At 36.4% G+C, this 18,960-nt stretch overlaps 1 protein-coding gene across 1 annotated transcript in view; it reads left to right on the top strand.

Moving 5' to 3' along the window:
* LOC127435466 (astrotactin-2-like) overlaps positions 1-18,960 on the top strand; it is a 716,076-nt gene that overhangs the window by 459,929 nt on the left and 237,187 nt on the right. Inside the window, exon 11 of the mRNA XM_051688999.1 lies at positions 1,215-1,365. Within this exon, the coding sequence (XP_051544959.1) occupies positions 1,215-1,365 (151 nt within the window). The remainder of the gene's footprint in view (positions 1-1,214; positions 1,366-18,960) is intronic.

Below are 18,960 nucleotides of genomic sequence, written 5' to 3' on the forward strand. Positions count from 1 at the left end.
TTGACACAATCCTGTCTCTGAGCTCTGCAGGCAGCTCCTTTGACCTTATGCCTTGGTTCTTGTTCTGATATGCATTTTCAGCTGTGAGACCTTATATAGACTGGTGTGTGCCTTTCTAAAGCATGTCCATTCAATTGAATTTTCCACAGGTGGACTCCAATCAAAGTGTAGAAACATCTCATAGATGATCCAGAGACATTTTTAGAAACTTAGGATGGTAGGGGAAGAGTCATTTATATTCACGAGAAAAGCGATACCTGATTGGACAATTCAGTCATATTTATCAGGAAAGCCATACCTGATTGTTTAGAGGAACTATAGCCCTATCCCTAATCGTAACCGTAAACAATCAGTTAGAGGTTTCCTCATAAATATTAATGAGTCTTAATATTTATCCATCCTACATTTTGGAAATTCACCCACGTGGGAGCCGAAATGAGGAAATAAAATTGATCTTTACGAATTTTGTTATTTGAGTAGTTTCTCTCTACTCCCTTTACCGTTTGACCTGTTAACGAGATCGACCAGTGGTTGTCTTGCGATCGACCAGTAATAAGCTCCTGCACAACAGGAACATACAGTAATGTTTCTATATTAGACTGCCCTGGTCAGCCAATCAGATCAAAGCTAATGATTTTGGCAAGTGCTTGTGATTTCCGTGCAATATGCATCAGGTGGTCTATGATGTCTGAGACTGTCGCTGCCTTCAAATTGAGTCAGAAATATCATAATATTTTGTTAAATGCACATGATTAACCAAGCAAAGTCATATCTCCCTTTTAGAAATGCATAATTAAACTTCAAATACCGGAGTTACAGGAAATAATGCGATATTTTACAGTACACTGGTGGCCAAAAGTTTGGAATAATGTACAGATTATTCATCAGATTAATTATACATCTCTAAAGTTGTTACTTTTAGATGCTTTCAATATGAAAATATTGCACATTTCAGTCTCTGTGCAAATGCTAGCAAATGCATGCATGCTATAAAAAATACTCTTTACATAATACATACAAATACTCATTAGATTTCACATTGCAGTTTTGAATTGTGTAGCATTTATGGTCCCTAAGCAATTCCCATATTTCAGTTTGTGTTATTTCACAGTTTTGCTGACTTTTCTTTTATTCTATGTAGAGAACTTTTTGTGTCCAAACTTTTCACTGGTAGTGTATTTTATTTTCAGTATATATTTATGTGTGTCTTTTAGGGAAGAATCCATCATGTCCACATACTTTGAGACAGTAGATGATCTGCTTGCGTCATTTGGTCCGGTGAGGGACTGCTCCAAAGACAACGGAGGATGCCGCAAGAACTTCAAATGTGTTTCTGATAGACGCATGGACTCAACAGGCTGTATGGTGAGTTGCCATGGCCATCACGACCAATCAGCCCAGGCCATCTACCATCAGTGTAATAACTGGCCTGGTTCTGGAGACCGTATGCTCATATGAGAAGAATGGCAGCATTCTGGCAAATTCAACCCATTATAGTCAGATAATAAACGTTTCATGGTAAATGTGCAGATTAAATGGAAGCAGATGAGAATGGTGAAATGCGTTTAATGGGTTTTTGGGGTGCGCTCTGCTCAAAGTGCTTAAATTGATTAGCTCACATCGCTCTGAACTGATGGATCCAGTGATCATCTACAGCTGGAAGGGGCTTGATCTTTCACACGCACACTGTTTCTTATTAGAAATAAAAGTGAGATACTGTTCTTCTAATGTCCATTTGTCCCAGCTGTAGTGCTTTCACTTCTGCTATACAACAACTGCTGATTGCATAAAAAAGTCATTGCAGTAGAGAGCAAATTGGGTTCCCTGAAACAAAGGATGTCTGTGCTACTTAATCTATACAGCACATTTCCTAAAAGCATCTTTATCTAAGTAGCATGTATAGTGACCCCAAAACTTATTTGGGCACTTAAGGCTCACTTAAAACATATAAATGTCATTGCATAACATAACAAAATATCAAGAAAGTGGCATTAATAAAAAAAAAAAAAGAAAAAAAAAAAAAAAGAAAGCACAAGCACACTACAAAGGATCCCCCCCCCCAGGTGCAGAATTGTGTATGAAACACTGTAATACATAATAAATATAATAATTACTATATTTAATATTTAAAAAAAATATATATGAATTATTAAATATATTACAATATTGTTTCAGATGAGTAAAGTATTGATTAGGCAATATAAAAAGTAGCTTTAGAAGTCAGTGTAGTTTTTAGGAAGTTTAAGGATGCTGTGTCAAGTTAAACGTAGTTTGAACCTTAGAAAAATGCATCTTGAGACCCCTTCATTCAGAGCTGAGCTCCATCCAGATGTGTTTGAAAGCAGGAACACTTCCATCCTCATCTTGTTCTATCTGCTGACAGTAAGTAAGCTTTGTTTTCTACAGTTGCCTGTACTGCTGGAGTTGTGCTTACTGCCTCCTGCTGACTGAGACTCGCAAAAAACATTAAAGGGGTAGTTCACCTAAAAATGAAAATTCTCTCATTATTTACTCACCTTCATGATATACCAGGTGTATATGACTTTATTTCTTAACCAGAACACATCTGAAGAAAAATTGAAAAATATCTTACCTTAGTAGGTCCTTAAAATGCAAGTGAATGGAGATTTCTCTTTTGAATCTCCAAAAATCACAGACAGTCAGCATAAACGTCATCCATACGACACCAGCTGTTAAATGAATGCCTTCTAAAGCAATACGATCGCTTTTGGTGCGAAAAAGATAAATATTTAAGTAATTTGTTTTTTAACTCTAAATCATGCTTCCGTTCTGAAGCAGTGTGCACTTGTTACGTAATCACATTGGCATTTGAAACACTCGAGATCTGCTGGAAGAGCAGCACTGTTTACAAGTGAGAAGGAGGAATGCTTGGTTGGTTTTGGTTTAGATCTGTATTTATCTGTTTCTTTACTCACAATGGTGCATTTGTGTGCTTATCCTGAATGTCTCAAACGAGTGGAGAACGTGAGATTACCTCTGCATCATGGCAACGGAATACGTCACACGAGAGACCGCTTGAACTCCACCCTCTCGTGAAGTTTACCGGAAGCATTTGATTATAGTTAAAAAGTATTTAAATATTGATCTTTTTCATGCCAAATGCGATCGTGTCACTTTAAAAGACATTAATTTAACCGCTGGAGTCATGTGGATGACATTTATGCTGACTGTCTGTGATTTTTGGAGATTCAAAAGAGAAATCTCCATTCACTTGCATTTTAAGGACCTACTGAGCTAAGAAATTTTTTCTATTTTTCTTCAAATGTGTTCTGGTGAAGAGAGAAATTCATGATATCATGAGGGTGAGTAAATAATGAGAGAATTTTCATTTTTGGGTGAACTATCCCTTTAAGTAAACAATTCTTTATTACATATTTTTTTATTTATTTATTTATTTCTAATCACACTGAAATAATGCATTAAATCAAGAGCCCTAAAAATAACTTATGACTATAGTTAAGATGATCTTTAGAGTGTGTAGTCAACATTATTGGGAAACCTGGCCCAAAAATGTTATTGGTGGTTGTTTGTTTGTGGTGCTGCAGGAACCTTCTTTTTACGCTTTTTTTTTTAAGCTTTTTTTTTTTTTTTTTTTTTTTTTGTATTATAACATTGCATTTATTTATTTATTTAAGCACAGATCTTGGCTTACTTTCTAAGCACTCAATGTTTATTGGAATTTGTCGTTTTCAAAGAGCATTAGTAAAGACACTTACATCATCAGAAATCTTGCCAGCCACTGAATAGGGCTTTTCTTATAAAAACAGAGTGTGTCCTAAAACAATCAGTGCTGCACTTTTCAGGGCATTTTCAGCGATCACTTCTTAATCCTTTTAAGTGTTGAATTCACCTCTATTACTGAGAGTGTGAAAGTTAAAGCTCTTAATGTTCATGATGTCAGGAGTGCTGCGGAGGGGACGGTACAGAACGACTCACTCTAAAGTGGTATCATGACCTGAGAGAGAGTCAAAAGGTCCAGAAATGAAGCCACTTCACTTAGAAGGAAATTGCACATCTTTACCTTTCCAGGGTGTTAAACCTGAGAGTAATGTTATGTACTTAAAGATGTGAGTTTTGTGATCTCAAAGTTTTAACACTTGCCTCACAGTTGATTCTTGCAGATGTGTATAAATAATGTCTACCAAACAGTAGTATAAAGGGTTGCTATCAATATCAAATTAAATTTGAAAATGAGCAAGACACTCAATCTCCAAAACAAAATTTGTTTTTTAGGCAACAAAACCTTAAAAAGCCAACATGTATCGGCAGACTAGCTGCCTTCATTAAGCCAAGGTAGCAGTCTTCCATTTGTATTCTTAGTAGTATAAAGGGATTTCAAATTATTTGTGATAGTCAAAGACATCCAGCATGTTGTCAAATAGAGTAAACAGTTCTGCTGTTAAGAGTATAAGCCTATGTAGCATACCTTGGGTTTTAAGTGACCCGGGACCCATTTTTTGGATTTATTCCCAGACCTCTTTAGTATTCCTCAACATTTTCTCTTCTGAATAGTGTAAAATAATAATAATTATAATTATTATTATAACTGCTTAATTCATTTTTACTGAATTCTCCCTATATGTTTGCATCTTAGGGGATACATTGCCCTTTAAGAGGGGAAAAAGTACATCAATGGAGCGTGAATTAAGAATTGTTGTCTATGTTTCATAAATTAAAAAAAAAAAAAAAAATAAAAAAACTACCTTCACATTTTTTAGTAGTACAACGGTTGGATCAGGGACCCTGGATACATGTCTTTGGAGAATAAATGCAACATTCTGAAGATAAACATAACATTTATTATTTTTGTCCTAATGTGTTAGAAAATAGCAATTAATAAATTGTCTGAGGTTTCTTCATGGTTTTGAAATTTTGATGGTTAATAAAGAAATGCAGTATGCTATGGAGCCAAATGGGTCATGCTTGGTGAACGGCGAGTGATTCATGTTCCTCACCTTGGGTCTGATAATCCACTTCAGAGCTCTCTGTCAACTCTCAGATGAGAATTGAGATTTGACTCAATAATGGCAGGACAATTTACATGAAGGTTGTTTGGGAGAGTTTGATTGCACTTTCTTTGTAGCTATTTGCCTTTTTTTTTTTTTTTTTTTATGCCAGTATCAGCTGCATCGACAACATAATTTAAATGGTGCAATTTATTATTTTTTTGGAAGGAGAGTTTTCAGCGAGTACCTCTCAGAATGAAATATATATGAAGAACAAGTAATAAGATAGTCCGAGTTTTCGTGCTAAGCTGTGAAGGCCGAGCTGTTGCCAGTGGGTGATCTTATTAAAACTTTCAACAGGAAAGTGCCTTCGCTCCAGCCGCCACAAATGTATTCTTTCTCCTTCATTTATTGCCCTTTTTCTCATTGACTGTGCAGATGAAAAACAGGCTTCTCTCATGAAGGACTTCAAAGTGCATATGAGCGCTTTGTTCACCCTGTGCAGGAGGAACTAACTTTATTCACTCCATTGTGTTCAATTTTTTAACCTCACTGAGCCAAGAGCAAGTTACATTCGAAAGGTCAGTTCATCTACAAAACTTGTCCAAGTCCTATATAGATGTTTAATTGCTGTTAAACATCAGGAGACGAAGGTGAAAACAACAACAGTGGATGTGCACGTTAAGAGCGTGTGTGAGGGGTCAGGATGTACATGCAGTTGTATAACTCCAGTCGACAGAGCTGAGATATTCTTCTAAACATCATAATTTGTATGGGTCTAAACTCCTGAAGATAAATAGTCCAGTATCTCAAGTAGTCCAACCGCCTGTGTATGCGGCCACATTAGGGGTTGCACAGATTCTCGAGTATAGCTAATGTAGATACTGTATTTACTCAAGATCTATACGCAGTACAGTAGTATCGCGATACTAAAGCTTCAAAATACTGGTGGTGCCACAGTTTTCTTTTAAACAGTAGTAACGTTAATACTGTAGTACCATAAGTTATGTTGTATGTGTGGTAGTAAATATTATTTTAGCTAAAACTTATTTGAATCAGACCTATGTCTGCATAACATTCAAAACTTAGTCTTTTCAAGTGGTATCGCCTTCACACAATGCCCTTTAAGAACGCAAAATTCTATTTCTATTTGGATAATATGGATTTAAATACAAATTTGGAGAGTGAGAAGCTTTTTTAAAAACACAATTCATGTAACAAGATTTTGAATTATTTTGGGTTTTGCCTGATGAGACTGGGAAAACCCATCTGCTGTGAAAGGAAAAATTGGAAATTGGCACCAATGGTCTCTTCGATCAACTTAAGCTGGCAATGCTTTTGGGAAACACAGCCCATATCGGTTTGATCACGTCCCTGAAATGTGCAATCAAATCAGTGTGTAATCTGCATTCGCGCTGCTGTTTACCAGCTTTTTTTTTTTTTTTTGGTGTTTTTTTTTTTTTTACATCGAACTAAGAATGTATTAGGTAACAGGTTAGTGCATTCGAGCCTTCTCCCAGTTTATCCATCAGTTATTTTCACAACTTCCGTAGCAACAAGTGGAATGGCTAGTTTCTAAGAACCACTATGACAAACTGTGTTAAGAATTAACACACTATCGTGTGGCATCATGATACTACTTGGTATTGTGATACTTTAGCTGGTATAGTATCATAAGATATGATTATGGTATCGTGACAACCCTAACAGGTCGTCCAGGCTACACTAAAATATGTTCTGACACTTTTGTCAACTTTTAGCTACCTTACAGCTCGGTCAATTGTAAAATTTTCTAATAAAAAGGCGCTAATGAGGAAATAACATAATGGATGATGTTTATTCTGTCCGGTCTGTTCACATTCAAACCAACTCAGTCTGTCGCTCATAATTATGGCAACCTATAGGACCCCAGGCACAGCCTATCTGGCTATCTAATGTCTGATGACATGTAGCTATGTTGCTATTTTTATAATTACACATAACTTGCTAAAACCTATTACACTGCAGCAAATGTAGATCTATCTATTTTATACTATAAAATGAAATGGGTATGGGAGTGGAATTTATGTCCCACCTGTATTTGAGTCGACAAACAGTTGAATTTGACTCGACTAATGGGCTCGCCAAGTCGACTATTAAAAATCAGTAGTTGTGCAACCCCTAGAGCACAGTCAAGTTAAGTATACTCCAATAGGCTGAGCATTCGACTGTACGCAGACACAAAGCGTTCACATAAAAACAGTATACTTTAGGCTTTAGCAACCATTCAGAACACCCTAGCAACCACATAGAAACACCATGACAATCACCCACATTGCCCTAGCATGGCTTTGCAAACATCCCTAACATTTTCTTAAAATGGTAAAATCTCATTATAAACAGTAACAGTTTCACGCCTGTATGTATATGCAATACTGTACATTTGAAAGATTTAGCCTGAGGGAAGATGTCCTGTTTGTTTTTGTTTAGTTTGTTTTCCCCCTTTCTTTATTAGACCCTTAGGGTGTTTAAATGTATTTTTTATGTTCAAAACTTCATGCTAGTTTGATTTTCATAAAATTACTCTGTAAAGCATTAGAAAGGCACATTAATTCACGTGCAGGGACATCAATGTGAGTTGAATTTGTTTTTTGAAGGCACGTATTCTTTCATGTATTGCAAATGAAACAGCTTGTGTGTCTGTCGTTTGAATTTCCTCTTAGGAGTTCAAGCCAGGTGTGTCCAAACCATTACACTGTGGTGATGGCTCCCTCCTGCATCATTAGCATAGAGAGAGAAGATGGCTTTTAACCCTTGAAAGGTGAAAATATGAGTGAGATGAGGTGACAAGCTGGGCGATGGGGAGAGGGAGATGAATTATGAACTGAGGAGAAAGAATGGACACATAGGAAATGAGAGGAGAAGGATTGAAACGAGATGAAGAGTGAGAAGAAAGGATACATGCTGAATGAAGGCAGAAAAATAATGAGAAAGGAGAAAGCAAAAGAAATGTGGAATCATTATTCTGAAGGACTTCTTCACAGGGACAGAGGGCGGTGAATTTCTGTAGAATTTTGTAGATCTCAAAAAGCTGTGCCGTAAGGCAACTTTGCAGCTTTGCTTGAATGAAGATAAAAGAAAAATGCTCTACTTCAGCTTGAGATGTTGCCTTAGAGGCTTGTTTGGAAGAAGTTGACTGTAACATTGACAAAGGCCAGAGTAACCTTTAAATGTGTGTAGGAGAGAGAAAAACTAATCATTGTGTTAACAATCACACTAAACAGTGCTCAGATATATGTGCGAGAGAGTGAACAGAAAATATTTAGAAAATATGAACAGAAAATATGTTTTCACTTTTTTATTTAAAATTAAGACTATGTTTTGTCTGTATCTAGAAATCTATGGCAGGGGTCTTCAAGAGGTGGAACTTCAGGGGGTCCGTCAATTATATACTGTGTATATATATATAAATATATATCAGACTGGCCGTCAGGAGCACCGGGCATTTTCCCAGTGGGCTGCTGGGAAAGTACTGGCGATATAGGCGGCCACCATGGGCTCCAACATGCCTGCGCAGACTCCATTAAAAAAAACTCTGTAAGGTTAAACTAAGACAATGGCTTTTATTTTGAAAAAACTGACATTACATTTATTATGAAATTTCTTACATATCATAGCGCATTTCCGGAACTCCGAACTTCATGTGGACCTCATTATTTGACATGCAAATCACAATAATGGTGACAAACAAAGATAAACATATTAAGTATAAGATGAGCTCTGAATAATCACAAAATGACAAATAACTTTAAGTTACAACAAATACAATAACAGCAGCATATATAAAATCTGCAAACAGTAAAGCTATGAGCAGTACATAGTCATTTGCATAATTTATTAATACCGCAGGGAGCTAAAGTGCAGCTTGCTGAATAATGCTCACACTTGATAAAAATGCAGAAAATAAGTCATGAAAAATATTAATTTGTGGCTATTTGAGTCTTTGAGGCTTACTTTGTTTAAAATATTTCAGAACAGTGCTTGTCAAAGCACAGGGCTTTTCACAAGAATAATCTGGGGAAGGAATTAAAACACTGCAGATATAAAGATGCAACAAACTCACATAGAGTGAAAATATGAGCAATTCATCTGCAAAATATCTGCAAAGTTCTACACTTTAAGTGGGTTGTTTTACATATATTTATATTTGTTTATATTTATATATTTACATATTCTGGGCAACTTTGTTTTCATTTATTTTTATTTTTTTAAATAAACATTTACACATTGTTATGTTAGTAACTGACATGAAGTTTTAAGCACTGTCATCAGTGTCATGCTGTGTGACACTTTCTTCATCTAACTATTTTAAACAATATTTTATGATCTTGTATAGCTATATATACATACCTGTATATAATATATTATTATTATACTTTTTGTTTCCACAACTTCATATTAACTAAGACAATAGTTTATTTGCATTTCTAGAAAAAAGTTGAAAGGTGATTAAGATCTTTATGTTGACTTGTCTCAGCACCTTAAAAACACATTTTCCCTTGAACTTTCTTTTACATTTTAACCTAACATCTGTATGTTGGGAAAAAAGTTTTCGGACATGTTATTTGTCTGAGCTATAAAGTGCTTATTTTAGTGCTTTCTCTAAAAAATCCACTCATCACATTTACAGTGATTTTATATGTTTTAAAGTAATGCCATTTTTTGCACTGGTGGGGCCCATTGTCATGACTAGCAGTCAATAGGATTGTCTCTTTTTTTTAACACAAATATTTGAAATTGAGCCGGTGTGTTGTGGTGTGTTGCGGGCCGGGTTTGGTGGGCCGCTCTGTGCCAGAAAGTCCAGGGCCACTTTATAGTCCTAGTCCGCCCCTGGTATGAGGTATTCCCTCTCTCACATTCAGGAGGTCTACTGTTAGAATGCCTTGAGGAGAGAATCCTTTTAATTTTGTTCTAAAGCAGGGATTCTCAATGGCGGCGTTCAAAGGATGCCAGGGGGTGCTGAGAACAAATTAGTAGAGAGGGGGGCGTAAGGTTACAAATACAAACTGATGTTTATCAGTCATAATAATCAAATTTATCGTCAAGTTCCTCTTTGCATTAAAACGTTTATCTAGACTTGGAGGATATCAGTTTTCTACATCACCACCCTTGAATTTACTCTAGTAACACTAACTGTTCTTTAGGCAGAAATAGATTGATAATAAATATTATCATATCACTACTTCAGCTCTATTAAATTTGTCATAGGCTACATTAGGGGGGCTGGGGTAAAGGAATGAAGTAGAGGGGCATTCATCAAAAAAAGGTTGAGAACCATTGTTCTAAAGGGTAAAGATATAATGATACTGGAATGATGAGGAATTTATCTCTAGAATTACATTACAGTGACTGTTCCACATGACATTTCTAGGGAAGACATCTCATCATTGAATGTCATTGCTTAGGAAACAAAAAAAACAGTAATATGAAGGGGTGAAATAGTGTGAGTAACCAAGGGAAAACATTTTCTAACAACTGAAGAAAAAAGAAACGGAACAGCTTGTTTTGGTTTTCGCAGTAGGAATACTTGGGATGTACAGTCTAAAGCAACCCAACATAAAAAATTTGTTAGCTGCAAAATACAAAACAAGGCCAGGAACACTATACTAGCACACAAACACAGGTGTGTATGCACAGATAGGTGGTCAAAAAACATGACATGACATGCAGTTAGCTAAAGTGTTAGTTCACCCAAAAATAAAAATGCTCTCATCATTTACTCACCCTCATGCCATCCCAGATGTGTATGACTTTCTTCTGCAGAACACAAACAAAGATTTTTAGAAGAATATCTCAGCTCTGTAGGTCCATACAATGTAAGTGGATGGTGATCAGCCAAACATGAAAGCAAAGACAATTGTAGTAAAAGTAATCCATACGACTCCAGTGGTTAAATGAATGTCTTCTAAAGTGATATAATCGCTTTGGGTGAGAAACAGATCAATATATTCTTTACATAGAAAAAGTCCTTTTCACTATAAATGTTTACTTACATCACGTGAGAGAAATGATTATCCTCATGGATGCGCATTAGAGTGACCGGAAGTAAACAATTATAGTGAAAAGGACATAAATATTGATCTGTTTCTCACCCAAAGTGATTATAATGCTTTAGAAGACATCAGTTTAACCACTGGAATTGAATGGATTACTTTTACTATGACACTTTTACTGTGACTGTCTGTGATTTTTGGAGCTTTAAAGTGCTGATCACCAACCATTTGCATTGTATGGACCTACAGAGCTGAGATGTTGTTCTAAAAACCTTCGTTTGTGTTACACTGAAGAAAGAAAGTCATACACATCTGGGATGGCATGAGGGTGAGTACATAATGAGAGAATTTTCATTTTTGGGTGAACTATCCCTTTAAGTCATTGCCAGGATGTTCTGGGTGGTCCGAGTCAAAAGTCTCTATGATATGCATAAGCAAGTTGCAAGGTGCAAGTCACTCTTGTTGATTTAACTGCTTTAATGTTTGCCAGAAAAGTAGCAGCACTCTTTTCCTCAAAAGGTCACATGGTTTGAGGAAAGGGGACAAGTTACAAGTTTAATATTTATTATTAGAGGGTTTATTAAATCCCTAACAGATACTAATGGGTGTTGCTATTTTTATTTTTGGGTGAACTATCCCTTTAATCTCATCAGTTTTGTGTTCTTAATCTTGTCAGTTGCCAGTTGCCACAATCCTTATACAGTATTTGCCCATATTTGGCAGTTCTGAGCTTGGTCAATAATTTTCCTTAAAGACTCCCATGAATTAGGGCAGGTTTCAGTGGTTAATGAGGACTTTTTTTTAGGTTACAAACTGGTAATTACAAGAGTATTATGCTATAAATGTGGTTTATGAGGACATTTCTAGTGTCCCCATAATTCAAATCGCTTAAAAAAACATACTAAATGATGTTTCATTGAAAAAGTAAAAAACGTTTTTTTGTGAGGGTTAGGTTTAGGGGTAGGGTTAGGGTTAGGGGATAGAATCTATAGTTTGTACAGTACAAAAATCATTATGTCTATGGAGAGTCCTCACAATGATAGCTGCACCAACATGTGTGTGTGTGTGTGTGTGTGTGTGTGTGTCTGTGCCTGTGATGTATTTCCTATTGAAAGAAGACTTTTCAGAGGGACATATCGAAGGGCCTTCACTCTGCATAGAAACACCTCTACCGAGGGTTTTGGCAACTTTTCCAATGCGCACATCTTTTGTGAATGTCTAGTTAAAGTTTTCAAAACCAGAAAAAAATTATAGTTATAATTTATAGTATTTTGAAATTATGAGCTGATTTTTTATAGTTATCAGTAGGGCTGGGCAAAAAATATAGATATTCCAATGTATCTTCATTTGAACAATCCTGATATGATTCTTAAAATCCCAAGATTGATCTTTTACCCTATGCACAGCCCTCTACAATACTAGTAAATCACTTGCATGTACCAATTTCTTTCTATGCAACTAAAATTGTCTGTGATTAGCCACTGGCTAGTAAACTTTCAGATATTATTCACCAGTGATATAGTGACAAAGAAGTTGAGATCTTTTCACTGCTTTTTGAGAGTTTGATCTGACTCGTTCCATGTAATGTGTGTCCAAACACTCTAGATCCACACAATCCATTTGTCATTTAATATCATATTATTTATAGCTAGTTGTTGATCAAAAACAACAAAAATAGAAACATTTAACTACAATCATGCATAGCATGGATGCAGTGAAGAAGCCATGTGACTCTACTCTCTTTAATAAAGCAATATCACACCAGTACGAGTGCTGTATGTCTGTCTATCTGCAACACTGTGGCAGGCAGAGTGCCAGAGGTAATCACAGCTGTATTGATATAGGGACATACAGCACGACTTCGAGTGTGATATTGCTTTTATGCAACACTTCAATTAACAATTAATTAAGTAGTGGGACTACTTTCTTAGGCCACGGATCAGGATATCCTGTTGCTAGTTTGAAAGAAGCCTCCATTACTTATTATAAAAATCACTTTAGATCTAGTAAAGACAGTTAGGGCTGTTTCTAACAAGTTGTAGTAGAAACAAGGATGTGTGTGTGTGTGTGTGTGTGTGTGTGTGTGTGTGTGAGAGAGAGAGAGAGAGAGAGAGAGAGAGAGAGAGAGAGAGAGAGAGAGATTATCTGTTTCTATGTATGTATGTATGTATATATATATGTACATATATGCATGTGTATATATACATGTATATCTATATATATATATATATTTCTTTTATTTTTATTTTTATAAGTGACACCTGTGCCTCCCTATTCTTGAAAAGCAGCAGCCACTGTCCACAGATCTGGTGGAACATCACTTCACAAGAGCTTTATTTTGTGATTCCAAGCCCTCTTCCACTGCTTAATATTGAGGGACACACATTCATTAAAATGAAGCCTGCCCCTTAATTGCACAGTGTCTGATTAAAAACCTGCAGGTGATTAGATTGACTAATGAGAGTAAACACACAGGCTGATTAAGCCCCAGAGCATTCTAAATGAGGACGCCCTCATTTCTCTCATCTCTGCCGCCTGTGCTCATGGCGATCACGACCACCCGTCTTTTATTGTTGCCTATTGAGCGTTTCACGGTTGCCCTTTAAGAGCATGCTGTAATTGCTTAGACATTTTTTATTTGTTTTCTTAATCTTGCCATTGACAGGTTGCCATGGACGACTCATCGATTAGACTAACGGTGTAATATAGTGGCACTTTGAGTTTGTCTTGGTGAGTAAATGAGCTGCAGCCTCCTTCACACCTCCTTGAGTTCTGATCCCAACACTAGAAATTTTGCCTGTCCCTGCTGCTATGAACATTTTTATACATTTGAATTTTTTTAAATTTATTTTTATTACCACCTGTTCTTCTAATTTTGTTACTTATGTTATGTATTCCTTTATTTTCCAATTCTTTTGGTAATTTATTTACAATATATAAAAATGAAATTCAAATTGGGGCTTGATGAAAGATGCAATTTCATTGCCAATAAGTCAACTTGGTCTCTCAGAATCAAGTTCCTTTACCTACATTTTTGTAAAAGTATTTTTACATGACTCATTGTACGCATCACAACAGTATCCTAGTGAAATGAACACTATAGGTGCCACGATAACAATGAAATGTATCTACTTTTTTCTTTTATTCTCACAAATAAAACAGCAGATAATCATTACATTAACACTTACTTTTCTCCTTGTTCATCACACAATGCTATCTTATGAAATCTAAACATTTTACTATAGAGAATGACTTGTATGGCGATACATTTTAATGTTTATATTTTTGATCACATAACCAATTGTATTTACAAGATTTTTTTAAGTGTGATCAAATTACATGGTAGATCAACTGATAGAGTGTTGCACTTGCGATACAAAGGACTGGGGTCCGAGTCCTGAAGAGCACACGAATCGGCATGAGCTGAAAGTGTCATAGAAGCAGCACAAAATGACATGGTTGCTTCAGCAATTGTGTTTTAATCTCAAATTTGCCTTTATGACAATGCAGATTAGGTTTAAGGTTTAGGGTATGGTGGATGTTTATTGATTTAAAACTAAATAGAGCATTGACCTTAAAAACCTAATCTGTTAGACGGACATTTATGCTTTTAGAGCCACACAGCGGACATTTCATCTTGGAATTGCGGCTATATGTGTAATGAACATTTTGCCACAGTCACATCATTTTCAGATCTGATCAGGCAGCAACAAGTACCGCTGTTTGCTGTGTTTTTGAACATTTGACAAAGAAAACTTTGACTTATGAATTTAACAATTGAGGAAGGCCTACCTAGCACTTTGGTACTATTTCCACAACTAAATGGTACATTTTCAAAACAGTTTGTACTAGCATCTCCAAACCAGCAGCAGTACCAGTATCTCAGTTTCTCAAGTTCACTAGTTCATTTAGTTCTGGATGCATTAGATTTGGTGTGCTGTCTATGACGGAGGGCTCAAGCACAGGACTGGGCTGTCTGACTATTGCAAGGAATAGAAAAGCAAGTTTATATATATATATATATATATATATATATATATATCAGTGGCGGGCCGTGCATTGAAAGTCTAAGCCTTCAGTGTGATTCATGCCATTAAGAAAACACAGTTTCACAATGAATAAGACACCCTATGCCTTTGGGCAACATACATTGTCGCAGCCTACTAGTAATACCAATTGACATTTTAAAAACACATCCACGCACGAAAGCCAGAACTTGAAATGACACTTAATGCTCAAGCAAGCCTAATATTAACTGCAGCATGACTGTTTGTGAAATGAACGTCTCTGGAACAGACATTCAAAAATCATCATTTTTCATATGAATCTACCAAGGAGGTCTATAATACCTGGAAAAATCTATCTAATAATATTTGCAATTTAAATGTTGCTTACAATACATTTTGTTTCGTCAGGGTACACGGTTCTGCTGCGTTCCATTCAAGTTGGATGAGGGATATTCCTACTTGCTATCTCTGATCATAAATGCATTCCATTCCCCGATATTTAGAAGATGATGTTTAAGGAAACAAAACTGCAATGCTTCCGTTAGCTTAGCAGAGGTTTGACTCTCATTAGAGATGTCTCCTAGCAACCCAAATGATAAACAGTGCTGCAGCGCTAGCATTTGTGCTACAGGTGTACGATTATCAAAAGAAATTATAATGTTTTATACACCTGTTTCTGCAGGCGTTTGTTAAACAAGCTTTAATATCATGTAATGTGAAAACGAACTCATTTATCGATATTACTTAATAAAGTGAATGTTTATCACATACTTTGTATACCTCCCTGAGTGTCGACATGTTTGTGTGACATCATGCACCTGCATCTGGAGTTGAAAATTTCTGCACGTTCCTACAAGCTGTAATTCTGACTTCAGGATGCATTCCATTGCACTTTTCCTAGTAGGAAGTTGTAAAATCCGACTTTCCGAGTTGAATGGAACAGCACTACTTTTCAAAACTTGATCCGACACTGAATTCTCAAGCAGCCTAATTTACACTTAGAAAACTCCTGATGTTACTATAACAAAGAAAAAGCACTTACCAATTTGCTTGAAGTGAAAATCAGTCCTCCTTTCCTGTTTAATAAATTAAGAAATCACACAGTCATGCAGAACATCTCGTGTTTGTAAATCCATAAGGATCTTTTTCTCAACAGCAATACCAGCAGTGATGACAGCCGACTCGACAGACAGCTTGATCTTATGCTTTTTGCTCTTGAATTACGTACATCACTTAAAGCGTGACTGAGTCACTCAAGGCCAGCTAGAAGGCCTCGACTGGGACATATCCTAAAGATCACACTCACCAAGAACAAATAAATCAATCTGATTGGCTGATGAATCTGACAATCTGACTTTAGTTGCCCATTCATTTGCACTGTTGAGGGATTCTGAAGAAATTCTGAATGCCTGACGGGGTGGAGCTCAAACTCACACGCTGCTTCGGGCATGTGATTTGTGAAACAGTTGTCACACTTTGCTTGTAAGCATCAAGGAATAAATTCTGACTTGATAAACTTTTCTTTTTTCTCATTTGTGTGTACAGTAGATTAATTAAGAGTGGAAAGCGATTAAAAATACATTTAGGTGATTGAGAATGAAAGGATGAAAAATATTTATTTATTTGGCATGTTAGGCCAGCAGAGAAGGCTTTGCTGGCCCTGAGAATTCGCTACTTATATATATATATATATATATATATATATACAGTTGAAGTCAGAAGTTTACATACACTTAGGTTGAAGTCATTAAAACTCATTTTTTTAACCACTCCACAGATTTAATATTAGCAAACTAAAAGTCATTTAGGACATCGACTTTGTGCATGACACAAGTAATTTTTCCAACAATTGTATACAGACAGATTGTTTCACTTTTAATTGACTATATCACAATTCCAGTGGGTCAGAAGTTTACATACAAAGTTAACTGTGCCTTTAAGCAGCTTGGAAATTTCCAGAAAATGATGTCAAGCCTTTAGACAATTAGACAATGATAGGAGGTGTACTGAATTGGAGCTGTACCTGTGGATGTTTTTTAAGGCCTACTTTCAAAGTCAGTGCCTCTTTGCTTGACATCAAGGGAAAATCTAAAGAAATCAGCCAAGACCTCAGAAAAAAAAAAAAAAAAAAAATTGTGGACCTCCACAAGTCTGGTTCATCATTGGGAACAATTTCCAAATGCCTGAAGGTACCACGTTCATCTGTACAAACAATAGTACGCAAGTATAAACACCATGGGACCACGCAGCCATCATACTGCTCAGGAAAGAGATGCATTCGGTCTGCTAGAGATGAACGTAGTTTGGTGCCAAAAGTGCAAATCAATCCCAGAACCACAGCATTGTGGAGATGCTGGAGGAAACAGGTAGACAAGTATCTATATCCACAGTAAAACGAGTCCTGTAGTGACATAACCTGAAAGGCTGTTCAGCAAAGAAGAAGCCACTGCTCCAAAAATGCCATGAAAAAGCCAGACTACAATTTGCAAGTGCACATGGGGACAAAGATCTTACTTTTGGAGAAACGTCCTCTGGTCTAATGATACCAAATTTGAACTATTTGGCCATAATTACCATCGTTATCTTTGGAGGAAAAAGGGTGAGGCTTGCAAGCCGAAGATCACCATCCCAACCGTTTAGCATGGGGATGGCAGCATCATGTTGTGGGGGTGCTTTGCTGCAGGATGGACTGGTGCACTTCACAAAATAGATGGCATTATGAGGAAGGAAAATTTTGTGGATATATTGAAGAAACATCTCAAGACATCAGCCAGGAAGTTAAAGCTCGGTAGCAAATGGGTCTTCCAAATGGACAATGACCCCAAGCATACCTCGAAAGTTGTGGCAAAATGGCTTAAGGACAACAAAGTCAAGGTATTGGAGTGGCCATCACAAAGCCCTGACCTCAATCCAATAGAAAATTTGTGGGTAGAACTGAAAAAGCATGTGTGAGCAAGGAGGCCTACAAACCTGACTCAGTTACACCAGTTCTGTCTGGAGGAATGGGCCAAAATTCCAGCAACTTATTGTGAGGTGCTTGTGGAAGGCTACAAAAAAAAAAAAAAAAAAAAAAACGTTTGACCCAAGTTAAACAATTTAAAGGCAATGCTACCAAATACTAATAAAGTGTATGTAAGCTCCTGACTCACCGGAAATGGGGTGAAAGAAATAAAAGCTAAAATAAATAATTCTCTCTACTATTATTCTGACATTTCACATTCTTAAAATAAAGTAGTGACCCTAACTAACATAATACAGGGAATGTTTTCTATGATTAAATGTAAGGAATTGTGAAAAACTGAGTTTGTATTTGGCTAAGGTGTATGACAACATCTGACTTCAACTAATATATATATAATATACAAAAGCTCAATGGGGTTAAGATCCATAACACTATTTTCCAATTATCTGTTGTCCAGTGTCTGTGTTTCTTTGCCCACTCTAACATTTTCTTTTTGTTTTTCTGTTTCAAAAGTGGCTTTTTCTTAGGAATTCTTCCCATAAGGCCTGCACCCCTTAGTCTTCTCTTAACTGTTGTACATGAAACTGGTGTTGAGCGGGTAGAATTCAATGAAGCTGTCAGCTGAGGACATGTGTTGCATCTATTTCTCAAACTAGAGACTCTGATGTACTTATCCTCTTGTTTAGTTGTACATCTGTCCTTCCACATCTCTTTCTGTCCTTGTTAGAGCCAATTGTCCTTTGTCTTTGAAGACTGTGGTAGTGTACATCTTTGTATGAAATCTTCAGATTTTTGGCAGTTTCAAGTATTGAATAGCCTTCACTCCTTAAAACAATTATTGACTGATGAGTTTCTAGAGAAAGCTGTTTCTTTTTTGCCATTTTTGACCTAATATTGACCTCAAGACATGCCAGTCTATTGCAACTCAAAAACAAACACAAAGACAATGTTAAGCTTCATTTAATGAACCAAATAGCTTTCAACTGTGTTTG

Source organism: Myxocyprinus asiaticus, chromosome 4 (assembly GCF_019703515.2).
Source record: "Myxocyprinus asiaticus isolate MX2 ecotype Aquarium Trade chromosome 4, UBuf_Myxa_2, whole genome shotgun sequence".
Classification (NCBI taxonomy): Eukaryota; Metazoa; Chordata; class Actinopteri; order Cypriniformes; family Catostomidae; genus Myxocyprinus; species Myxocyprinus asiaticus.